Source organism: Botrytis sinoallii (assembly GCF_014898435.1).
Source record: "Botrytis sinoallii strain Bc 23 chromosome Unknown BSIN_005, whole genome shotgun sequence".
In the NCBI taxonomy this organism is placed as follows: domain Eukaryota; kingdom Fungi; phylum Ascomycota; class Leotiomycetes; order Helotiales; family Sclerotiniaceae; genus Botrytis; species Botrytis sinoallii.
In genome coordinates, this window is record NW_024066032.1 from 749,354 (window position 1) to 775,081 (window position 25,728).

General features: G+C 39.4%; 7 protein-coding genes across 7 annotated transcripts; 5 read left to right on the top strand and 2 right to left on the bottom strand.

The window, feature by feature from the left end:
- Positions 1-7,192: 7,192 nt before the first annotated feature.
- On the top strand, positions 7,193-9,134 carry EAF02_003436 (uncharacterized protein; the record flags this gene model as incomplete). The annotated part of the gene is made up of 3 exons (XM_038899484.1): positions 7,193-7,853; positions 8,173-8,824; positions 8,858-9,134. The coding sequence occupies 3 exons, from the start codon at positions 7,193-7,195 to the stop codon at positions 9,132-9,134; spliced, it is 1,590 nt and encodes a 529-aa protein (XP_038760411.1).
- Positions 9,135-9,392: 258 nt separating this feature from the next.
- EAF02_003437 (uncharacterized protein) lies at positions 9,393-12,383 on the bottom strand (the record flags this gene model as incomplete). Its single annotated transcript, XM_038899485.1, has 1 exon — positions 9,393-12,383. The coding sequence occupies one exon, from the start codon at positions 12,381-12,383 to the stop codon at positions 9,393-9,395; it is 2,991 nt and encodes a 996-aa protein (XP_038760412.1).
- Positions 12,384-12,694: 311 nt separating this feature from the next.
- EAF02_003438 (uncharacterized protein) lies at positions 12,695-13,106 on the top strand (the record flags this gene model as incomplete). Its single annotated transcript, XM_038899486.1, has 2 exons — positions 12,695-12,802; positions 12,894-13,106. The coding sequence occupies 2 exons, from the start codon at positions 12,695-12,697 to the stop codon at positions 13,104-13,106; spliced, it is 321 nt and encodes a 106-aa protein (XP_038760413.1).
- Positions 13,107-14,582: 1,476 nt separating this feature from the next.
- EAF02_003439 (uncharacterized protein) lies at positions 14,583-19,219 on the bottom strand (the record flags this gene model as incomplete). The annotated part of the gene is made up of 7 exons (XM_038899487.1): positions 14,583-15,260; positions 15,313-15,467; positions 15,519-16,231; positions 16,288-16,409; positions 16,456-18,841; positions 18,898-19,154; positions 19,217-19,219. 7 exons carry the CDS (start codon positions 19,217-19,219, stop codon positions 14,583-14,585), a joined length of 4,314 nt encoding a protein of 1,437 aa, XP_038760414.1.
- A 245-nt stretch (positions 19,220-19,464) lies between these two features.
- EAF02_003440 (uncharacterized protein) lies at positions 19,465-20,771 on the top strand (the record flags this gene model as incomplete). Its single annotated transcript, XM_038899488.1, has 2 exons — positions 19,465-19,777; positions 19,984-20,771. 2 exons carry the CDS (start codon positions 19,465-19,467, stop codon positions 20,769-20,771), a joined length of 1,101 nt encoding a protein of 366 aa, XP_038760415.1.
- A 785-nt stretch (positions 20,772-21,556) lies between these two features.
- EAF02_003441 (uncharacterized protein) lies at positions 21,557-22,917 on the top strand (the record flags this gene model as incomplete). Its single annotated transcript, XM_038899489.1, has 5 exons — positions 21,557-21,725; positions 21,754-21,993; positions 22,037-22,508; positions 22,561-22,632; positions 22,674-22,917. The coding sequence occupies 5 exons, from the start codon at positions 21,557-21,559 to the stop codon at positions 22,915-22,917; spliced, it is 1,197 nt and encodes a 398-aa protein (XP_038760416.1).
- A 779-nt stretch (positions 22,918-23,696) lies between these two features.
- EAF02_003442 (uncharacterized protein) lies at positions 23,697-25,069 on the top strand (the record flags this gene model as incomplete). The annotated part of the gene is made up of 4 exons (XM_038899490.1): positions 23,697-23,982; positions 24,048-24,369; positions 24,526-24,708; positions 24,799-25,069. The coding sequence occupies 4 exons, from the start codon at positions 23,697-23,699 to the stop codon at positions 25,067-25,069; spliced, it is 1,062 nt and encodes a 353-aa protein (XP_038760417.1).
- Between the last annotated feature and the right edge of the window lie 659 nt (positions 25,070-25,728).

The following is a 25,728-nucleotide window of genomic DNA, read 5'->3' on the forward strand; positions in this document are numbered from 1 at the left end:
TATATTGAGGAAGTATAAAATTATAAATCCGATTATAAGGATAAGTTGGGATCTAATTATTATACTGATCCCTTTAGAACTTATTAATAAAGCATAATCGATTTTATACTAACTTGATATCTTTTTTGATTAGTATTTAATGTTTCTATAATATATTAAAACGCATATTGCGAAAGCTATATATATTATATCCCATATCCGATTAATAGTTTATACAGCCTATAGACTATCTACAGTCTACTTGCAAAAAGCGATTATTACTTGTATATTCCTTATCGCCCTTTTTGGCTTCGAAGTATGGTTCGATAGGCTATACAAACAATGCTCAAATGTAGATTATATTCTGGTTGGTATTGGGATCAAGAAATATATCGATTTAGTTAGCAAGATAATTTATAGTGCGATATAGGGAGCTTTATTTGTTTATAAGATAACCTTGATAACTATATTTCTTATAAAAACTAATCTTTCAATTGGAATTGTTATATTAAAGCAAGCCAGATTGAGGTTTACGTTTTGACTTTAGATAATAAATATATAATATTTATTTGTAAACCGATTGAAGTTGTATATTAGGAAAAGAGAATAAGGTATAGATATTCTGAAAGGTTCCAATACAAAACTGCAAAGAATGAGATAGGCGATTTCTGTTATTGAGTACTTCAAACTTTTACAGCCTTACTTCTTTTTTAAGTGCTATATCGATTTAATGAATAATATGGATAAAGAGGATGTTGCGAAAGTATTCAAAGAATAATAGAATTTAATTCCTTAAGAAGATTACTTTGTATTTTCAGATGGGTTTGAATAATATAACGAATACAATTATTATATGAGGTATGGCTTTGCAATTTATTGTGGTAAACAATAAATCGATATCGGCTACAGCTGTGTATACAAATAATTGCATATTTTTGATATTAAGGTGATTGGTGTGTAATAAGGATTAAAATGCCTTCTAAGCATTATTGATTGTTTTTATCAGAAACGAATATGGTTATATATTGATAGTATCTTAGTAATTTGGGGAATGTGAGGAAGTACTACTGTCTTCTTTTAATAGGTATATTATAAGTGCTATTAAGTAATGCAATATTACGATATTGTAATCAAGTGATTCCCTAGATATACTGAGATTGAAGGTAACGAGGTAGCCGATTGTTTTGCTGATCAGGGTATAGTTGGACTGCTTGATTTTGGTTTATTCTATTTTTCTATAGTCAGCAGCTCCCATTCTATTCTACATGCTAAATGTTGGTGCTTTGAGAGTAGATAGTGGAAGGAAAAAAGGGGCTTGATCTCCGAAATATATAATGCATAGAAATTGATATATAATATCTTGGAATTGGAAAGTTTCAAGCTCCCTCGCAAAGTACTATACAAACTCATAACAATACGGATCGGACACAGTGACTTTGCAATCTATCATATCAAATTCAATTATAAAAATAATATAAATATCTATATATACAGAATTAAAAAAAGCTCACTACATTTCTTTCAATATTCAATCAATAATCAGATATGCAGTGATTAGTTGCTTGCATTAAATCGATTTCGATTCGAATAGAATATAATAATATATATCAATTGTATTCTGCGAATACAATATAGCTTTACTAACCTTTTCGCTAAATCCAGATTCTATACTAGAATATACTCAAACTATACAAAACTACACGAATTCTAATCTGCTTCAATATTTTGAGGATGAGTTTTTTATCTTAATTAACCTAAAACCTATACTGAACAGTTATAAGCATTCCAAATACTCTCCCAATTAATAACGATTGACTTAATCATTCGTTGACACCCAGATAATATACAAAACAAGGTTTTTAAAATAGAATTACAAACCCTTAAACAGAATAGCTACAAAATCGCTATAAGCAATATTGAGCAAAGGAATACTAAAAGCAACAAGCCCCTGATTAGCTAATATTACATTACTATAAGCGGCTGGAATACTAGTGGCTTGTAGGCCCACTCCTTAGTACATCTAGAATACCTCTTGGGAGATCAGATATTAGATATTAATCACTATAAATAAATAAATAAAAAAATAAGCTTTGAATATCACCTAATAATAAATTAAAAGTATAAATTATTTATAGAATATATTTTTCCGGTTTAATTAGTTATCCTGAATATACTAAGACTATTGATATTATCTCCTGAACCTATTAGTGATTAAATATGTATTAGAAGATTAATATATATATGTAAGTATATATATTATATACTTATATTAAATCATTAAAGTCAACTCCACCGAGATTCTTAAAATCTTTTCCAATTCTATTTCGAATATAGTCTAATATATCAATTAACTATATTATACCTCTTCTAGAAAATAAATATTATAATTCGATATATAAGCATATTCTAATAATAATATATAAATTAATAAAGATATATTACTTTATTAATATAAAAATTTTGATTATAGAAGAATTGATTAGTATATTTATTAATTGGATATATACTCTATATAGCATATTAGATAATATTATCTCGAATCGAGGTATATAATTTGTATTAGAATTCTAGGCACAATTATCAGAAAGATTAACAGTGATTTTAAAATACTTTTCAGCCTTCTATCTACAAACAAATGGATAAATAGAGTATATCAATTTAGTTCTCAAGTAATATAATCTCCCTCGCGGGGTACTACACAGACTCATAGCGATGCGGACCGGACACGGTGACTTTGCAGCCTATCATATCAGATTTAATTATGAAAATAGTACGAACACTTGTATATATGGGACTGAGAAAAGCCCATTGCATTTCTTTCAATGTTCAATCAATAATCAGACGCGCGGCGACTGGCTGCTTGCACCAAATCGATTTCGATCCGAATGGGATGCGATAGTATATGTCAATCGCGTTCTGTGAATACAATATAGCTTTATTGACCTTCTCGCTAGATCCAGATTCTATATTAGGATATGCTCAAACTACGCGGAACTACGCGAATTCCAATCTACTCTAATACTCCGAGGATGAGCTCTTCATTTCGATCAACCTAAGACCCGTATTGAATAGCTATAAGTGTTCCGAGTGCTTTCCCGATCGATAGCGATCGATCTGATTATTCGCCGATATCCGGATGGCATACGAAACAAGGCCCTCTGAAACAGGACCACAAACCCTTAGATAGAACAGCCGCAGGATCGCCATGAGCAATACTGAGCAGAGGAATACTAGAGGCAACAAGCCCCTGTTTAGCTAACATTACACTACTATAAGTGGCTGGAACGCTAGCGGCCTGTAGGCCCGCTCCTTAGTATGTCTAGAATACTTCTTGGGAGGTTAGATATTAAACATTAATCACTATAAATAAATAAATAAAATAAAATTCTCAAGTAATATCTACACACTTTTATTAACTTTTATTAAAATGATTAGATAAAATAGCTATTATTAATAGAATTTGCCTTTAACAATATAGTTTTAGAAACTATAGGATATTCTTTATTTTTTGTTAATTACAATTTTAATCCAAATATTAATATAAAGTCAAGCAAACCCTGCCCACCAGAAATGATATTAGTTTAAAAATGTAAATTCTTTAAGAATAATAAAATAACAAATAAAATAAAAAGGATTCTGAATTAATTTCAAGTATTTGCTAAACAAACCATAGATATATATGAGGAGTATACAAATTGATATCAAATTGACTCGCCCCGATATTGTATAGAATAAAAGATATTTATTAATACAAAAAATATAAAGATCTTTCGAAAAGCAAAAAAACTAAATAATAAATAAATTGGATTTTACAAAATCATTAAAATTTATCTATAATCTTGTTTTATTCAATTATTAAAGAATATACAAATCTTCCCTATCTTTCATTACTCTTTATTTCTACCAATATATAATAACAAATAGTTCCTGATATAATCCCAGATCAATAAAGCAAAAGCTATTATTACACAGAATAGAATCCTTAAAAAGAAAAACGATAAAGAAAAGCCAATCCAGAAATAGATATTCGAAAATATTTTAGATAATTATAATGAGGATGAATATTACTATTTAATCAAATGGAAATATTACACCCCAACTTGACAACCAATCTTAAATCTTAAGAGTAATGAAAAAATCATAGCTCACTATTATCACTTACATCCAGAAAAATTAGGTTTACCAAAATGAATACTGGAAAACCCGGAAGCTAAAGCAATTTTGATCCCTAAACAAGAAACTACAAAAGAACTTGAAAAGCAAAGACATTCATCACAACAAAAAAAAAGTGCGATTTGCATAGTATACTTTCTCTTAGCTTACTTAGAACAAGTAAATCTTAAAAGGGAAAGTATTGTTACGAATTCATTAGCATAATATATTAGCATAATAGATGCTTAATCATCTTTGCCATTATATGGTAAAATTACATCATATCACTTTCAATGACAAAAAGACCATTGTCCTCCGCAAGGAGCCTGGCTGGTTCAGTGATAGAGTGATCGGGTCACTCTCCTACTATTCTACGACTTATAACTATAGCGATCTGATTCACATGGATTCACCCTATATACCACCTCATAAACCACCTTAATATAAATCTCCTGACATAGCTTTACTGAGCTTCAACAATCTATTACTAACCTTAATAAAGCTTTTCTATTATGGGCCGCAAAAGCGATCAATCAAATGCTGAAGGAAAACTGATCCCCCCTCCAGCCACCACCACTGCGCCTATGCGCCATCCCGCTACTCAGCGGAACCATTGTTCCGGCTGCTTCTCTTGAGCAGCCCAATAACCGAATCCTCCGTTCCTCTAAAATACCATTACATACACACCTGCTTTTTTGAAACAGTATATCTATATACACCACTTTTGTCCATAAAACATAGTTCTATAACAAAAATAATTATACAATCAGAGCACTCCTCTCTATGAGCAAAAGGAAGCACTAGGAATATGGGGCCAATCAAAACAGCCCTATTTGCAATCATTACACTGGCTTGTTTAGGATATATAAAAGGAACTGGGTTTACCCTGTGAGGTTTTACTAGTGTACACATCAGCGCCTTTCTGTATTTGTAACTCTAGATCTAGCCACGTCTTTCATACCCCTCGGGAGGTCCTCTACAAGACGTTAATCACTATAAATAAATAAATAAATAAATAAATAAATAAATATCACTTTCAATCTCTTTGTAGAATATCATATATCCAATCTAGTACAGAAAGCAGGCTAAACGCATTAGGCGTATTACGTAATCATCTTGATTGATATAGTCAACTGGATTGTACATAGCTTTCAATAGAATACGCACTATACTTAATATCAATAAATCTATCTATTCTACACGTCTTTTCTAATGACCTACGCAGGGATTCAAGATATGTTTAATATCTTATCTTTATTCTCTTTATAATTAAGCCTTTTAATTAAGAATATTCAGAAACCCTCTTTATCTCTAAATTCATTGTACGGTAGTGTCTATACAACGATTAATATACCGACATTAAAAGAGCTTTCAAAAAAGCTGTAAATATCATACAATCTCATTGATTTGGAGGATCGTTATATAGTTACAGAAATCCAACGTTTGAACAACTTTTTCTGATTCTTCTTTTTATTTTTCAAATACCCCTCTTTTTAGAAATACTCTATATATTCACTTTTATAGCATTTCCCGTAAGGACTTAGCATTATCTTACTATCAGAATACAAATTCCTTTTGACTTTTAAGACACCTTTTTAATATTATTCTTAATTCCGGAAATCTGTAGTGCAGGTTTTCAATCTCATTCTGAACGATATCAGCATTATCTCCTTTAAGCAAATCCAAACTATTATTCGATTCTTTTGATATTACTCTTATTTTAATTCTGAAAAACGAAACCTTTATCTCCCATTCGCTTAGTAATTGCTAAAGGATATATGAAACCCCTCCGAAGATTTAATCCTATTATTTATTAAATTACGATTTTAACTTTCTATTCTTTAAATTCAAGAAATCCTTTCGATATACTATTTGCCAAATCCTCCTACAATATCGAATAACTTTATTGCCTTGACAGTTTGTGTTGAATGGGCTAAAGTCAAGGTTGACAATATATCATCTTTCTTAGAAAAAAAGAATATTATTAAGTTATAGGTTTGGAAAGCCAAGCAAGCTATATATCTTACTATTGACAACGATATTTATAAGCTGTATGAGAAAGCAGGCTAAACGCATTAGGCGTATTACGTAATCATCTTGATTGATATAGTCAACTGGATTGTACATAGCTTTCAATAGAATACGCACTACACTTAATACCAATAAATCTACCTATTCTACACGTCTTTTCTAGTACCTATCCCTTGCACCGTGATAGATATTCACTTCAAAGGAATGACTTCAATATAATGACTACTGTATCAAAGGTATTAAGCGAATGCGAAAGAGACTAGCTCTTTCAGTAGTGCCTATATAAGGCCTACTATTTTCCCACTTAGCTAGCTCTTTAGATAGAATACAATTAGACATTTAGGACCTACGAATACGTGGGTGCTACGTCTTTCGTATCCTTCTCGAATCAACAATTTTGCTTTAAAATTTATTAAAAAACTTATTAGAAAAACTTATTAGAAAAACTTATAAATATAATAATTAATATTATATTAACAAATTTTATTATAAATAATCCCCTTTTATTATATAAATAAATCTTTAATACTATTTATTCTATATTTAATTCTAGTCGTCTATATGTTTCGTTCCCTCTACAAACAAATAGAGAAGCGAAATTATATAATATTGATAGTAAAAAAACACTCCCACTAAAATCCTCAAAGACTACTTCCATAGAGCCTTCAAATCTCTATGGAAAGCTACATTTCTCAGTAACTGATTTATGTTTTGACCTTAGGGCGATTGGATAACTATAAATGCAAACAGGAGCTGTGCCGCATAATATATTACCCCGCGAGCCCGTTTCACTCCACTCCAGCCGTGTATAAATCCAACTGTTGGTATACCGAGAACAGTACATCTACTGCAGATGGACATTTACCAACTAATCAGACTAAATCTCGGCTATACCAACCGTTTGTTGTTGGCACTTCATCATGAAATCACAAACCATAGCTCTGGTAGCCCCTAAAAGACATAGCAACTTGATTATACGTGTTACTTTCCGAATCAAATTTGTAATAAAGTATATACAAAGTCTAACAGCATGGACGAACCATTAATGGCCCTGCTGTTTAGAGTGGCTGGTGCCATATTGGCTGTACTTGTTACTACATTTGTAATAAAACTATATCGAGTGCGAAGTTTCATTCGAGGACTCCAGAAGCAAGGTCTTGTACGTTCTCAAAGCCCGTTTGGTGATCAACCACCAATCAGCTTTCCATTTAAAAAACATCGACTAACCGATCTCAAGCCTATGCCACCCCATCATTGGTTACTCGGACACATACCTCTCAGTGCAAGTATCATTGGCAGTCTCCCTCCATACGCCCATGGCGTCTACGTTGGAGACCAAATTCGCCAGAGATATCCCCATCTCGACAGCGCCTTCTACCTCGATAATTGGCCTCTCGCTGCCCCAATTCTCGTCGTGCTTAAGCCGGATATGATGTACCAACTAACTCAGGCAAACCAAATACCAAAAGATAAAGGCATTCGTGCATTCCTGAAGCCCTTGACCGGCGAATCTGATTTGGTTACTTTGGAAGGCGATACTTGGAAATACTGGAGAGCTATATTCAATCCTGGATTTAGTGCTGGTCATGTGTCAAGTCTGGTTCCGGGAATGATTGAAGAGATCAAGATATTCAAAGATCTGCTAAAGAAACATGCAAAAAGTGGTAAAATGATATTTCTCGAAGATGCCAGTTTGAACCTTACAATCGATATTATTGGGAGAGTTGCAATGTGAGTGAAGCCTCTTTTTATTCTGGCAGGGCTATCCTATATCGCCGACTAGCATACCTGATGTATGCTCTCAATCTCTGGAAGCAGTATAATGCCCAAACGGATTCATAATCTTAGACGTATTGAATGTCCTAGTTGAATTCAGAAATCGAAAGCTTCTGGTTATCGGAATACAACCCAGACTACCAAGAACGCCACTTTCCGAACATTGACTGATGCAAATACTCTTTACCAGGGACCACAGATTTTGCAGCCAAACTAGCTACAACGAAATGACAGCAGCATTGCGAAGGCAACTGTTATGGTGTACGACAGGCATGAACATTAATCTTTTGGAATACATCAATATCTTTCGCCCTTTTGTGCATGCATACAACAGCTATCGAATGAACCGTTACTTATCTCCAGAACTCGACAAACGCTATCGAAGCATCAAAGGCACTGAGGTACAGAAAAAAGATAAATCGATTGTGGATTTAGCGTTAAAAGCGTATCTTGCGGAGAATCCCTCAGCAACAGGCATCGATAAAAGTTTCCAGAATTTCGCCATGGCGCAAATAAAATTATTCATCTTCGCTGGCCACGACACCGCCTCTGCTGGTGCAATCTTTACATATCATCTGCTATCCCAACATCCAAATGTACTGGAAAAAGTCCGGGCAGAGCACACCGAAGTACTAGGGGCCAACATTGCGGATGCTGAGTCTGTAATTGCTTCCAAGCCACAACTCTTGAACCAGCTTACTTACACCATTGCGATCATCAAAGAGAGTCTCCGCATTTACCCCACTGTCGCCGCGCTTCGCGATGGACAATCTTATTTCTCTTTGATAGGGGACAATGGCCTTCGTTTCCCCACCGAGAGAACAATAGTCTGGGGCGATCATTATGCCACACATCATAATCCTGCCCACTGGCCGCGAGCCGAAGAGTTTCTTCCAGAACGATGAATCGTAGCCGAAAGCGACGAGCTCTATCCGCCCAAAAATGGATGGCGACCATTTGAGCGCGGTCCTCGGAATTGTATTGGCCAGGAAGTAACCATGACGGAAATAAAACTCATGCTTGCATTGACCATTCGAGATTTTGATTTCAAGGATGCTTACGAGGAGTATGATGAAATGAAGGGTAATCCAGAGGGTTTGAATGTAAATGGTCAAAGAGCATACATGATGCTTCGGGGAGGCGGTCATCCGGCAGATCATTATCCATGTAAGGTAGCTTTCGTAAAGCAAAAGTAATCCGGCTGAAGGGAATAATTTGCATTATTGTACTCACTGAGTGGATATAACCGATCAGGATATCCTGCGATTTGACAATTTTGCAAGTAATAGTGGTATAAAACGAGGTTATGACCCTCTCAACTTATGGGTATCTATATGAAGACAAAAATCAAGATGGAAGAGTAACAACTCATAATCCCAAACTTTGGGTGACATCAAATTTCATGAAAGGTGATTGATGGTCAGGCTAAACCCAACGTGCTATGTGCTATGGTATCATGTCCTACTCCGATTCGCCAACTTCTTGTCTCCCATCTCCTCTATCTCTTTCTTCTTATGATAATGTGGCGCAAGCTCATACAACCAATTTGCTTTGATGGGAATGCAACTGCGCATGTACTCCTTTGTAGTTTGTACAAGTTCATGATAAACAACTAACTTGATAGGAGGATCATTTGCCATCAATACTGACGAAGGATGTATGTACACTGTAGTATTTCTCTTGACTGTCCGATAACTATCTCCATCTCGTTGTAATCGTGCTGCATTGGCGAAAAATCCGGCCGTAATCGCTTTCTGAATAGGCTCCAGATTTGACGCTCCGCAACTAGCGATTGTAACTTCCACGCGTTCACAAAGCTTTGCAAGTTGGTCTCGAACATCTCTAGCTCGAGTGAGGGAACGTTGCTGAAGAAAGTTCTCTTTTGCCCAGATAGTACTGAAATCATTGTCCACCCATTGATTCCAAATGTTCAAATAGGTGAGGTGGTCCCCTCCTTCTTTGATCGTGAAACGCGCTCTAGCACTATCTGCGTGCACTCTCTGTTCTCCTTTAGGACGGAAAAATAATGCCGAACTTTCACCTAACATTGCCATGATGCTCAATACTTCGTCAGAGCATGCCAGTTGGTCTGAAGCAATGATGGACTTCGCAACTTGAGGATCTGTTGGGAATTCGGCCATTTGTCTTCCAATTTTGGTTAGTTCTCCACGGTTGTTTAATGCAGACAACGCGTACAACTGGTTGAGGGCACCAATTAGGGTTTCTGTTGGTGGAGGGTCCATAAAGTCAAATGTCAAGAGATCGTTGATTCCAAGTGACTTAAGCAGTAGGACTGTGCCATTCAAATTTGTTCGCTGAATTTCAGGAGTAGTACTTTCTTCCATTTCATTCATAAATGCCCATTTTGTGTACAAGCGAAAGCACTTTCCGGGTCCTACACGACCAGCACGACCACTTCTTTGATTTGCAGACGCTCGTGAACATGCTACTGTAACCAACTTCGACATTCCAGTCGCTGGGTTATAGATATTCTCCTTTACAAATCCTGGATCGATAACATAAACAATGCCGTCAATAGTCAAACTCGTCTCTGCAATATTGGTTGCCAAAACAACTTTTCGTGCTCCTTTAGGTGTTGGTTCGAAAATTTTGGTTTGGAGATCGGTTGGAAGATTTGCGTAAATAGGACAAATAACGAGCTCAGGCACTCTCGAACCCAATTTCTTTGAGATATCACTTATTCGTTCTTCCGCTGCCTCAATCTCATCTTGACCTGTTAAAAATATCAGCACATCACCACTTGGTTGAGAGGTATGTATCTGAAAAAGTGTAGTAATGGCAGCAGCAAGATAATTAGCTTCTGGCTGTGGGGTATTATAAATTTCGACTGGGTAACTACGTCCTTTAACATTGAAGATAGGAGCGCCATCGAAGAAGTCTGAGAAAGCCTGTGCGTTAATAGTCGCGGAAGCAATCAGAAGTTTAATTGTTGGCCTTTCTTTGGCAAGATCCTTGAGCAAAGCTAGAAGTATGTCGGTATGCACAGTCCGTTCGTGAGCTTCATCAATCATGATCACCTGATACTCGTCTAGAGAAGGTGTAATCATGACCTCTTTCAAAAGATGACCATCCGTCATATATTTGATGAGAGTTTTATCACTTGTACAATCTTCAAAACGGATAGCGTAACCGACTTCATTTCCGATCTTGCATCCCATTTCCTCTGACACACGTTGAGCAACGGACATGGCTGCCACTCTCCTAGGTTGGGTAACTCCAATTTTCATACCATCTTTAGTATACCCTGCTTCATGGAGATACTGTGGTAATTGTGTAGTTTTACCAGATCCTGTCTCACCAACAAGGATAATAGTTTGGAACTGATCAAGAGCAGCCAAAAATTCGTCCTTATAAGCATAGATTGGAAGATTTTTCCTCGTCTCCTCAATTGTCTTTGCTTTCTGCTCAGCAGCCTTCAACTGTTCACCTAAAAATCTTGCTTCTTTATCCATGCCTTGTCCCGGTAATTTCGAATCCATGATCCACTTGATCCCTTGCTCCTCGTCCAAAATGTAATCATATTCGCCCTGGTCGACTCGTTCGGTGCTTTGAATCTGGTTTCTGGCGAGTTTTTCTTGTTGCCTATCCCATTCTTCATGCTCGGAAACAAATTTCTCCTGACCATATTCATCTCTTTCGACGTAGCGTTTGTATAGTGCATCTTGTTTCTTCTTTTGATCAAGCTTTCCTTTCTCTGTGATATAATCGTCTGGCATAGCGTAGCCATCTCGGTGATCATCAATTCTTGATCTTTCGTCGGCAAGTCGAAGAAGCTCTCTATTCTTGGCAAACTCTGCTTTCTCTTTCTTTGATAAATTGGAATAAGGGTCATTAAGCTCCCTCGTTTCGTCCTCAACCTGTCTCCTCAGCAAAGCAAGACGCTCCGCTTCACGCTTCTTCAAATATTCTTGCCTCGACCTTTCCCTGAGATCTGGCATTGCAGCACGTCTTGCAGCAGCATCATCGGCCAATGCTCTTCTCTGTGCCATGATAGGGTCGGATCTATCCTCGAGTATTGTCTTCGATTTGTCGGAATTCTTCGACAAAAGTCTCTGCGCGAAAGCATCTTTCTCTGCTTGATCTCTCCTTCGTTCTTTTTCTGAATCCGAAATATTGTCGTCTGAATGTACTGTTTTAACCCGTTTCGAGGCAGGCTCCTGAAATTCTGGTTCGTCCTCGGAAATATATTCTTCGTCGCCCCATCGTTCCTCATAATCATCATCCGCCTTATTTCGGATGGTTTTTGAGCGCTGCTCTGTATCTCTACGCGGGGACCTCTCTCGACGAGGTGACTTTTCTCGGTGTCTGTCGCGCCGCGAGGAGCTTTCGCGGTGTGACTTTTTCTCCTTCCTCTTTGCTACCACTTTTGCTGGACCTATTTCCTCTTCCTCCATAGGAAGCAGCGCGTACTTTTTAGAAGCCATGCTATTTTAAGTATTGGAGATCTCTTGATAAACAGAAGCGGTTTGAATCAAGTGAGACGAGCGACTTTCGTATAATTTTGTCGACTATTGAATAACATTATAAAAGTCGCAGCCTCGCAACATGCACGATATGATTGCTTGTAGCTCAAATAAGTGGGCCGCAAAGACAGCCGATAATTACCCGACCGTTCAATATGGCATTTTTGAACCTCACTTCAATGATCGAATTTGATGCCATGTGACGGAATGGGATGAACAACAATTGAAACTAAAACAAGTGAAGCGGAAAAGAAGGAAAAAGACTGGGCAAAATGAACCGCACTTCGATGAGTCTCTTGAGGAGCTCAAAATACCTGGCAAGGAATGGCGCATCCATATCGCAACGACGATTTGCATCCTCAGAAACTCCTTCACCTACTGTAAGCCGTCCGATTATTCTCAGTAGATGCACATTTTCACTTCAACTACTTTTGCCAATTTGATTATACATTATGGCTAATACCTACCAAGCGCACCTTCTACAAAACTTTCACTCGCCCTATCGCAAAAACTCTCCTGATGGCAACTTTCATATATCAATTGACCTATTGGGGCTGGGTGAAGTTGGAGAAAGATGAATTGAAAGCAGGCAAACGTAGGGAAATAAAGGAACTCGAGGAGGAATTGGAGAAAATCAGCGGAGGCGCTATCAAGGGCGAAGATGTGAAAGTCAAAGGTATCTAAGGAGAGCTGGTAATACCTATGCGCGGGGACGAAGCACATAAGCACATAGTCACTTGAAGAACTATGCAGATTAAAAATGAGGATGGAGAACTCTTGCGACCAAATAAAGTCGCTCTCATGATCTGGTGATGGTGGCTACTAGTCTCGAATATTCAGTCGCTGTACCGCGACGGCTTTCAGATGAGGTATCGTCTGCGACATACCCACCAGGTTCATGCTCGATTTTGTGCAAATCGAAATTGGAACATAGAGAAACATTTTCTCTGTGCGGGGCCTTCCTGGAAACCGGTTGACTATCATTACGAAGAAATGAGCTCCAAAATACGAACACGACAAATATACCAAATTATGATAACCATCGACGTGCCTGCTTGCTCACATTGAATCTTGATGTTTTGCTGGGGAAGTTTTGCGTTTCGTACCATGCATAATGTTGAAGTCTCATCGAAGTCGATCATAAGTCATTGAACAATGCATCAAAATTCACCAAATGTTTCATGCGACGATTCTTTCATCACTTCCCTACTATTATCATCTACACCTCCAACTCAAAGTTTAGCAAAAAAATTGTATCAAGTGTAGCAAACACACTTTCTCTTCTCTGTAATGAAATTTCTACTTACTTTGTCTAACCCCAATGGCTCAGGACTGCCTCCTCTTTTTAAATAAATGTATTGAACCAATGATGTAATGTGAAGGAAGGAGTGGGCATTGATATGAGTAAAGAAATGGAGTAGGGAAGGAAAGCAATCGAGTTACGTCTCACGATTCATAGACATCGCATTGATGACAGCACGTGGTCACCGCATCTTGCCCGAATAATCTTTTTTTTGTCTATATAATTGTCAGCAGAAACTCAGAACGGGGACTTGCCAAGAGAGCCAGAGAAGAGAGAGTATGTTTGCTTGTTTTGATGCGGGTCAGGGCTTGTGCGGTTATTTGTTTGAGAGATTGGGTACGGCAGTGAATCAATGGTGAATTGGTGGATGGACGAGAAGTGCGTAGTTGGGAAGCGAATAATTTTTGGACGGGGGCGGTGAAGTCGGAGTGATGTGATTTGTATGTACGAATGAGCGACGGACAGAAAGTTTGGCTCATTAGAGTACGAGGTTATGATCTTTCGATTGATAAACAAAGATTGTTTATATGCCATTCATGACATCCCGAGCTTCGTATGAAACTAATCAGCTTCTATCACCAAAGATAGCATTGCATACCTAGTGGTGCATTTGTCGATGTTTATATTCACAATGATACCACATATCTATACCATTGAGAGTTGTGTAGAAGCAAGAGTAGTATATGACGTAGCCAAATTTAAACTGTGAAGAATTAAGTGGAAATAGTTTTGAACAATCGTATTACACTTTTCCAAAGATGGTATCTATCTAGCCGTCTATCACTTCGGCATAGTGGAATATCACAATATCAACTAAATTCCACTTATTTTTTATATAAACCTTAACCGCGTTCGATTTAAGCACCCTTCCATTTTCCGAATCGAGCCCAATCTCTATACAAAGTTCCCCAAACTGCTCTAGCACTGGAATCCAACCCATCAACCACAGCCTTGCGACCTTCCATATCTGTACATCCAAATATTGCATACAGCCCAGGTGTCATAACAGTTCTAACCTCTGACTTCATTGTCATTTCGAGGTTGAATTTTATGTATGTCTGAAGTATGATGTGCATATGCTGGCCGGCGATCTTTTTGGCTTTGGCGACAGCAGATGTGAGATTATTCACGGATGAATGAGAAATGGAATTAGGTGTAGGGTCGCAGATCAGGGTGAGAAGACGAGTAAAAGATTCGGCAGCTATTGGGGAGAGAGTATTCGAGGAAGATGAAGTGATACCTGGTTGAAAATGTGGGAGCCAGGGAGGCGGGGTAAATGCCTGAAGAAGTCTCTTAGAGGTGTGCGAGTGAGCTGTAAAGAGGCAGCGAAGAAGAGGTTGTAGAACTTGGATGACAGAATGAAGATGGCCCTCAAGACGGAAGCGGTGGTTAGTAAGAACGACCTTCATTAATGTACACAGACGAATGAAGATATTGCTCGCTTGTGAAGTGGGAAGAGAAGGTCCTTTGCTAGAGCATATTATCGCAACTATTGCAAGAGTACGATCAATAGACCATTGGGAGAGAGCACGACGCTAAAAATTTATTAGCTACATCTGGGGAAGGTGGCGGAATGAAGACTCTTACTTTTGTTTTCAACATCATCTCCATAATTTCCCCTAGCAAAGCAAATACTCGATATGAATTGGTCTTGATAATCTGCGAGCAAAACAGCTCGTATGCGAGACAGAGATCCATTGATCCTTGGGAATTCTTTGCATCAGCAGGCTCGTGTCCGATATCTAACAAGTGTCAGCTATAATCTGCAGGAAGTGAAAGCACGGTAGACATACTATCGCAGGCGCCAATAACATATTTTACGGCTACCAATTTGTCCAGTTGAGCTAAACCAATCAGTTCTTCGCCCAATAAACGCTGAACCAGCTGTAATTTTTCCGCGTTGTCCATTTCTGAGGTAATTGTCTCCATCTTTTTCTTTATGCCAGCCCTACCGGCAGATGTATTAATAAAAGCCTCTAAAGACATATGGAGGATTCCATCTTCGTTGCTCGACGCATGAGTAGCAAAGAATTCCGGCAACAGTTGGCGTACATCATCCACTTCTGGTTTTCCTTCATTCAGCTTGGCAATATATAGTTGACCTTCTGTTGCGAGAGGTTCAATCTCTGATGATTGCACGCCCAGAGATTCCAGAGCCTGAAGAATAACAACAACTGACAATGAGCCATCTTTATGATTCCCAACCTCATCTATCCTAGGTTTCTTTTTCAGTCGCCTTTGCAGTTGAACGAGGAGAAATTTTCTGAAGGATGTGCAATGGTTAGTCAAATCTTGGTTGCTGACAATAGCTAGATCATTAAGTTGCTTCGATTTAGTTGTAAGAACAGTAAGTAATGAGTGTGATGTGGAAATGAAAGGCAAAGTCTTCTCGCCCTTGGTCTTCTTCTCGTCGCCAGCAAATTTCGAGAGTTTATCTTGGAAACAACTTATGGCATCTAAGATGTAATTGCGATTTTGAGACTGATCTAAGTTACTAGTCACATGTCTAATAAAGATCAGTAAACAAATAGCCGGTATGATATCAGTATGAATGGTACGTACGACAAAGTCAACTTAACAAGCTCTCTTAGTGTAATAAGAGTTTCCAATCGCTTAGGCATCTCCTCGAACCCGACTTTCTTGATCAATTTCTCAGTCTCTTCGAAATCCTTGTATTTCATGCCCTAGTATTGAATTAGCAACGTCTAGAATTTTGCTGATTCTACTAACTGTGTGAAATGTAGGGCGATGCATGATCTTCAGTTTCAATGCTAGCACAGCGGGATAACACTCAGGGGACTGTGCCAAGACATCTGTTGACCAACTCTGCATAATCCGTTCTCTGTACTTCTTGCTGATCACTTCCAATGGAAGTCGTGTTAGAGATTCGATGACAGCATAATTACATGTAAGAGTAGCAGTGAGAGGATTTTCTTCTTGAGTTTGACAGCTCAGTAGGACATCGATAAATCGACTTATGATGCTAGAATGGTTGAGTATACAATCTTGACGCAAAACTCCGAACCACAAAGAAGCGAATGCTTCATAATTCCATACATGCTCAGTTGTAGCGGCCTTAGCCAAAGAAGCTATCCAGAGGATATTTCTTAACAGCAAATCGAATGCATTGTCTTGTAACTTTATGCCAAGTTCGAGAACACGGGGATATTCTAGAAAGAGGCAACTGTAAAATGACCATGCAGTCCATTGGGCGCCTCGTGATAATGTGTTGAGGCAAATAGGCCACTTTTCAGTATTTGCCACTTTTTGATCAATCAAAGCACCAATAGAAGGACCTAGTTGTTCAAGACAACGCAAAACCACTGGTGATGAAAGACTTTCCAATTTAGTTCCAACTTCGGCCGCATTCCATGCTGAGCATGCACATCGAAAGATTTCCAAATTATCCAATCCTTTCTGACCGAACGTATGGGCCGAAAATATGGCAAAAGGGCTCGCTTGCTGCTCCCATAATTCAGCAATTTCTTCCAGATGAAGAGGTTGCATCCAATCGAAGGATCGAGTCAAAACCCTCCAAGCTCGCCAGCTATATCTGTCATTCAATTTGCCAAGATTCCCGTTATCAAAGGTGACATGGTACAAACGTGTTCCGATGATATCTACGACATCTTCTCTGGAAATTGAATTCGCAATAGCTTCAAGAATGGTAACGATAGCGTTAGGTTGGTTTACGATCTCAATGGCTAGCCAATCAACTAAATGTACTATTTGTTGAACAGTTAAGGAACTTTCCAAAAGCTTAGAAAGCTCGATCTGTAGAGCTTCATCCTCCCAAGCACAAAAGGTATCCGCCGGGAACATTGCATCTTCATTTCGTGTTTGCTCAAACTTAACAAGCTGAGAGTACCAATGGCGCACAAATCCAGAGAGATCACGAGCTTTAGCAAATTCATCCATCAAAGGAACGACAATCTCGGATACAATATGTCGAGATTTTTCGGACCATGTAGATTCGAAATAGACGTTAGTAACTCGCTCCAATACATCGTTCAATAGATTCTTGTCGCTATCGGCGATGAGGAAGACATTGGCATCGAGTTTCATTACTGTTTCTAGAAGGTACCAATCCGTGCTTTCCTCAGGTATAACATACTCCGCCGTTAAACTTTTGAGTTCTGGGAGGCCAAGATCCACTTCGTGTTGAATGGAGCGCTGAAGTATTTCGCGAATGGCAGAATTATGCGCTGCTGTTTTAGTTGGGGGCATGGCATCTTTTAATGTTGTGAATACTGTCTGAAGCCAGGCATTATCTGATGGTCTTCTTCGGCGGTCTCCATTAGACTGCAGAGACCGGATCGCAATGTCAAAAAGAATAGGCGCATTTGCGACATCTTGCAGAACTAGGACTCTCGTCAAACTCTGTAACAACGTAGAATCTTGCTTTTCTCCGGCGCTCGCTTTTGAAGGAATGATGATATTTCGAGCAATCAATTTCTCCAAAATATCCTTCCAATCCTGTGTGGCTGAATCTACCTTCGTCACTTTTAACAATGCTAGTAAGGGTTCTGAACAATGAAGAGAAAACTGCATAAGATCTTCAGTTCCTGCCACGCGGTAGTCCCAGATGTCTATAAATGGGGACATCAATTGGGATGATATAACCAGACCAGCTTTTTGACTTAAAACCATCTGGCAAAGAGACATCCAGGAACCTAGAACCATGGCGGACACTTCAGGCGTGGTTCGTACGACCGCTCGCATATACTCCGTGGTAAAGGCTGGACTTCTGCCATTCCCTGCTGTTCTTTGGGAGGTAGAGACTTTGGTGGATCGAACGATACTATTGATAGCAGTGTGAATCGCCATAACTAAAGCTCGAAGGCCCTTGGCCGGACCATGATACGTATGGGTGACTAGTTCCCCGGTCCGTTTGCGCTTCTTCGAGATAATCGATGTTCCCCCTGAGTCCGACCCTGAAGTTGAATCTTTGTGTGCCTCCATGCTAGAATCTTCAATGTCGCTGATCTCCTGTGCTTCCTGTAATGTCTGTTGTAGGGTTACGATAAACTTTTTTTCGGTGAGCATGCGTGCAGTATTCGCGAGCGGGATCGCATTCAACAATAAACGGAACAGGTGCCATGATGACGGCGTGGTTCTAGGGGAGCATTATTAGTTTATGATCTTCAATCCCAAATGTAATAAGCAATATACCTGGCAATGTTATCCTTGGGAGACTGCAATTTCTTCAAAAGCCACCGTAGAAGCCATTCCTCTCTTCCATGAAACGAGCCTGCCGCACACTTCTTCTTGAAGGCTTTCTCTTCGTATTTTTGATTATCCAGAACAGTAGCGACCTTATCCAAATCAATATCAACAAATTTTCCAGCTTCACGAATTTGTTCCTCGAACGGTGCCGATGCTTTCTCCAGCCCAGCAAGCTTTTCTTGCGCAATTCGAGATTTTGAATTCTATACAGTTATTAGAACAAGTTTCATCATCAAGATGCCCATGCGACCACAAAATCACTTACCATTATTTAAAACTCTCATTGACAATTCGAATTGGTCAAATTCCCCTCCCTTGTCAATAGCTCAACTTTTTTTTTGGAAGCCGTTAAATCAAAAGCTGTAAGTGGCATAGTCCTATGACAGAATATGCTACCGCCTTCTCAATCAATGCTAGCGCGTGCACGGATAATTATCTAGAATAAATTTTCCATCTTTACTGCGACTTCGTTCCTTCCTTGCACAAAACCACAATACAATTTCAATGCTAAATATGTCTCAAGACGAGATTCCACCAAGCAATGAAGGTACTGTTGCTGTCGAAGATATCTCAGCCTTGACTATCCAGGATCCTGAATCATCCGTGGCTAATGATCGTCCCGAACTTCCCCATCGTTCTCATAATCCCGAAAACAACATGAAGAGATCAGATCCGTTTCAATTTGGTTCTCGATATCTCAGTGAAAAAGACAACGTCTTCGAGTTCAATGCATGGGATCATGTCGAGACTGATGATACTTACAAGGAGTATGCAGAACTACAATATGCGAAGCAGCGCGAAGCTCCTGTATCGGAATTTGATAAAAGTATGTAGTTTTCGATTTCTCTTTTCCCAGAATACTGTGCCAATTTTCGGTACAGTGCTACTATGACGATAAAACATAATTCATCTGAGTTACTAGCCTCTGAATGATACAAATATAGCAATGTCTTTCGCTCCTATCTGACTGTAGTTTAATATCTGAACTTTTTTGAACTTTTGTTTATACCAAAAACTAACAGATTTTCCAAGGCAGATTCAATTCCGATCCCGCCAAATGGTGGAACAACTTTTACAAAAACAATACTGCCAATTTCTTCAAAGATCGAAAGTGGCTCCAACAAGAATTCCCCGTTCTTTCTCAAGTGACAGAGCCAACCTATGGACCTTGTACCATTCTGGAAGTTGGTGCTGGCGCAGGTAATACTGCTTATCCAATATTAAAACATAATCAAAATCCTGAATTAAAAATCCATGCTTGCGATTTCTCTAAGAAAGCAGTGGAAGTGATACGTGCGAACGAGGCATATGACACCAAGAATATCCAAGCAGATGTGTGGGACGCTGCTGGCGATGACCTTCCTCCTGGATTGGAAGAGGGTAGTGTTGATGTTTGTATCATGATCTTTATCTTCTCTGCACTTTCTCCTAGTCAATGGAATCGAGCCGTTCAAAATGTCTTCAAAATCCTCAAACCAGGTGGCGATGTGCTATTTCGAGATTACGGCCGTGGTGATCTTGCTCAAGTGCGTTTCAAAAAAGGTCGTTACCTAGAGGAGAACTTCTATATCAGAGGTGACGGAACTCGGGTATATTTCTTTGAAAAAGACGAGTTAGTCAACATCTGGACCGGTAAACTTCCTGAGTCAGATGCTCAGGCTACAGATTCAACGACAGAGCAACAGGGTGGCTTCGATATCATTGATCTAGGTGTTGATAGAAGGTTACTGGTTAATAGAGCCAAAGAACTAAAGATGTATAGATGCTGGATGCAAGGCCGATTCAAGAAGAAGAGCTTGCCGAGCACCGATTCAAAATAAAAAAATTGTCCACGACACACTGCATTGATTTTTGTTCCTTATGTCTTGAGAGTGGTGTCAACTGTAACCTGAAAAATTCTCGCCGCAACTCCGTGGGGCTTTCTATTTAGATCTTCTTGGATATATTGAGATTTGGTTCTCAAATCTCTTGGTTCACATCAGACTTAGAAATCCGTTACCTCCATACGGCTCTTCTCCTGCGAGTACTCACAACTATTCCATTCTTTGTTTGGATAACCTTCACAAGATCTGTAATCGTGGCTCCACGTCCAACAAATTTGAGTAATCAATAGAGGTGACCGGTGTAGATCTAGAGTAGCATTTTGATTTCATCATTTGATTCATCGATGGCCGTATTAATGAGTGTTTCTTAAATCATCCGCATGTTGCTGAAAGCCATGCTATAGGGAGGCTTGAGAGACGGTACTGTTTATATAGTTTTAAAACTGGGTTAGAGTTGGTGTTCACAACGCTGTATTGAATGGAAATACAATGCTAGCTGAACTTGCCCTGACCAAGTGGTATATTCGTTCATCTGATATGTTTCGGGGGTTATGTACCAGTGCAAGAAATTGATCCGCATTGTGGTAATATTCATACGTTTCAATACCCAGACCCTCGTCACTATTTTGAAGAACATTCCCCGCAGAACCTGAAATAGGAAGACGAAACGATTGATAAGATTGGCTTTAGGCTGTCAACCTAAATCTCTCATCACTTCTTGAGGGAACATACCTTGTCACACCTCTGGACTCTTCTTTTGGATTGTTACATACCAATCAACGATGATGCAACCCAAGAGAAAACAACCTGTAGCAGCTCGCAGGTCAGCCAGACTAGCTAAGAAGCGTCGAACTAATAAGCCGGAGGAAGATGGACAGGCACCGCAGCAAGATATCGAAGAGCCAGAGTTCAAGGCAGAGCCCGAGTCAGAGGATGAAACATCACTTGCCGGTAAGTTATAATACCCACCATTTCTTAGAAGATGATCTAACATCGCTGTTAGTTACGCCCAGAATTAAGGTCGAAGACGGACGTGATGATGGCGCCGATGCAGATGACGAAGCTGAAGACATCCAGGGAGGAGGTGACGTGGATGAACGACCCGAATCTCTTGAGGGTGAACCGGAGGTAAATACCCCTGATGATGAAACGGATTATGAACAGTACATAGTGTACGAATCTGACGATCCTGAGTATCAAGAAATACGACGCAAACGTGGTAAGCCTTATTCTCGATCCCGTGTATAATCAAGCTAATATAGTGAACGCAGAGATACAGGTATCACCATTGCCCAACCTACCGCGAATTCCTCGATTAATCACAACACTTCGTGGTAATGGCAGAAATACTCCGGATCAACGCCTCACAGCAAGTTCTGGAACCAATAGGCTCCCAAACTTTCTCGATAAATACGGAACCCGGCATCATATCCTCATCGAGATCTTCAAGCAAATATTAGACTACCTGTATCAACAGAAAGATGACATTACCGCTACTTCGATATCCCTTACCAATGTTTTTAATTACGGACTTGTCTTCGATGTTTTTGGACTCGGTATGCGTAAGAGAATCAAGGATTTGCTACAGTTTCGACCAGTGGAATCATGGGAAACAGGTTTTTTTGATCTCCCATTTCTTTCTGCTCCATCCTCGAGGCCCACAGTTTGCCTTCGACATGTTCTTCATTCCTGGTTTCCAGAACGACTCACATGGATTCAGTATGGCAAAAAAACGTATGTATCATGGTCCGATCTCCCTCAAGCTTATAAAAAGACATATAAGAAGAACTAAAGCGGAAGGACGACGGATGGCGCTTAAGGAACATAAAACACGACTTAGACAAGGTCGGGAGAATAAGTTGGAAAGGCAGAGAGACAGAAAAGAGCGTATCAAAATAGACGCAACAGAAGAATTGCCAGGTTGTCAGAAATAAGGGAAGCACATGCGGAGGATTCAGAATTCTCAGATGATCATGATTGCTTTGAGAGTCAATGTGCTCTTAATCCCGAAACGGCTCACAAGGAAATACATTATATCTCTTCCGGGCGCGATCCGGTTACAGATTCCGAGGCAACGAATTCTTTTGTCGAAGACTCGGATGATGTAGGATGGGCGACTGAGGACTCAATGCTAGCAGCATAGTTTATTCAAGAATATGAGCTAAATGTCTGCAGTCGCAACACTCATTCATCGTGATATCTTTCACTGTGCGATCGTTGAGCAGGCAGCGGAAAATAAGGCTGGTGTCAATTGCGATATAAGATGGATCTAGTCAAAAGAATGGGAAGTAGCCAGAAATTTAAGTTTTACTGATTACGTGTCAAGTAGGCATTGATGATGGATTGCTTAGCGATAAGTTCAGTGAATCACATTTGGGGGTGGTAACTAAATAAATGGGACCGAGGTTTTCAGATCTAGTGTCGTATAATCCCTTGTTGTTATTATCCGATTATATTATCGTAAGCGAGGGGGAGAGGGGGTAAGGTTACATACGAGAGTCTTTCATTGATACTCGTGAGAGACCGCAGTAAATCAATTTGAGGAGAGCTGGAGACTTTGTTTTCATTACCAAATAGGGTTATTGCGGCCTGCATTTTCATTTCCAAAAGCCTCGTGAGTTATTTTATTCACCAGGACAGCTACATCTTGATGCACATCTCGAGTAAAAATTGGACATAAAGAGTTTGGTGCCTTTGTGAACAAAGACAGAATTGTCTACTCGCAAAATCTTTATCTTGTGCTAGTTGACAGTCCCCGCAAATGTATTAGTGTCGTGAACTTGCTGCCCAAACAAAGGGGACTTGACCATTCGGCAATATAAGAACTTATTTTCATGAGAAATAAATCGTAATGTAGCAAGTAACTTCTGTTCTCTACAACATTCTTTTCATTTGTATAATCGATATATAACACCCGTAACGATGGGCCACGAACTTCGTGAACATATACCAGTTCTTAATGTGCAGCCAATCTTCCACCTGATCGAAGCGGAAATTCTAGATCTTTCATATGAGGCATTGGTACTGCAGGTTGATGGTAATGTGAGATTGGATAAAACAGCAAGAGACCCTGATGCCTGGAGAGCTCGTATTGGTGATGAAGTGGTGGGCGGTCCTGATGGCGACCCTCCTGGTCAAATAGCAACTAAACTGGCAACGCAACCAACCGGTCCTGAGCTAAGAGATAGGTGCACAATGTCTTTATGTGGTGCGTAGAACTCACGGGTACTTGCTAAGGCTTTTAAATAGTAAATAATGTTTACATGTGTATAGGAGAATTGGGGACGCTTGGAGCCCCTGGAGCAATGCCGAAAATGATACTAGCGGTTAGAGTTGATGAACCTCATGATAACACACTTCAACCTCCTCCGCTTGGAATTGCAGTTGGAAAGGAGAATTATGATCACTTTTTGAGGAGAGGAGTTTCTCATATAATGTCGCGCGCAATGAATATCAGAAGGGGAATTCCTAGCAATTTTGATCCCAACGATGAGGATCAAGTCAATGAACACGAATGGCAAATGAGTACACCTCTATCTATTGCATTTCCTCTGATAGGATGCAGAACAGGGTACGGATATATCAACGCAGCCGAGTAAGTTTTGATTTTCTACGTAATGTAATGCCTTTGGTTTCAGTCGTGCTTTGTCAACCTTTTTTCGCTTTGGTATCTCTTCACAATACATCCGGTTGAGTTCCCGCAACTGCTTGATCCCCTCTTGTGGGTAATTGCTGACTTCTCTTCTTTCAGAAATATCCTGAGCGCAATCATTGGATGGTATCACGATCCAAGATACACCCCACAGTTTGGTAACGCTGCAATGCGCGCTTTCAGCATTCCAGATATATATCTTGTCATTCCCCCAAGAACCCCTGTGAATGTACGCACTCTCAAGCCTGCATTGATTCGATCTGCCTGGGAAAAGGCATGGGAGTAAGTGATTCTCCTCCATGTTTCTACTGTACTCTGTTTTACAAACCACACGATGTCTTATGATACAGGTATTGACTGTCTTATCTATAGTCGATATTTGCCACCTGCTATTGGCATTCCACCCGTACGTTATTCTAGAGATGTCGAAGACAACCTGGCCGATCAGGTTCGACAACACGCGACCAACTATTGGAAACCAGGTCTTGGTCAGGTGTTATTGATTGATGGTGTGGATGATGCGGCAGGAGGATTTCCATTAAACCTCACCCCGTGGGTACCAGAGACCATCACTCATTCCTGGATCAGACGTAATTGTAGAGTTCTTAGAGGAGGCGGAATAAAGAGAGTGACTACAATTTGAATCTGACCTAAATTTGAAGGGGAAGGGAGGATGGAAAAGCGTAGACTAGATGGAATTGTTGGATTATGATTGATTTCAAGAATAGAGCTTTGATTATTGCAAACTTCCCATCTCTAGATGTCGTTCAAAATGCCCATCTTACATATGACTTATGATACGAATGAAAGATTGTCACTTGAAGCCCATTTGTATCAAGGGCAAGGAAGGAAGTACCACGGAAAACAAGCTCCACATAACAGCCACATGCTGCAATGTAAATGAAAGACTCTATAAACGATACGATTGTGAAGCTGGTTGCGTCCTCGTTCAATAACTCTCAACAAATTCCATGTATAGGGTTCAATATTAGAGCCAGTGAATAGTAGGAACCCCAAAAGTCTGGACTGAAAGTCTGACAACGAAAGATGCTGATTCCCCAAGACGATTAAAGTGTTCAGACAATTTGCAACAACAAACTCCTTTCGCAATTCGAACAAATTTCAGAGAATGGCAGTGATGAAGGGTCACATATGGTCTACTAGTCCAGATGATTCAATAAACCTGATTCTGACTAGAACAATATGACGATATCAATTGCAGTGCGCATAATCGTTGGGCGTGTAGCTATGCCCTACATAGATTTATCACGATGATATACATCCATGATACAAAGATCACCA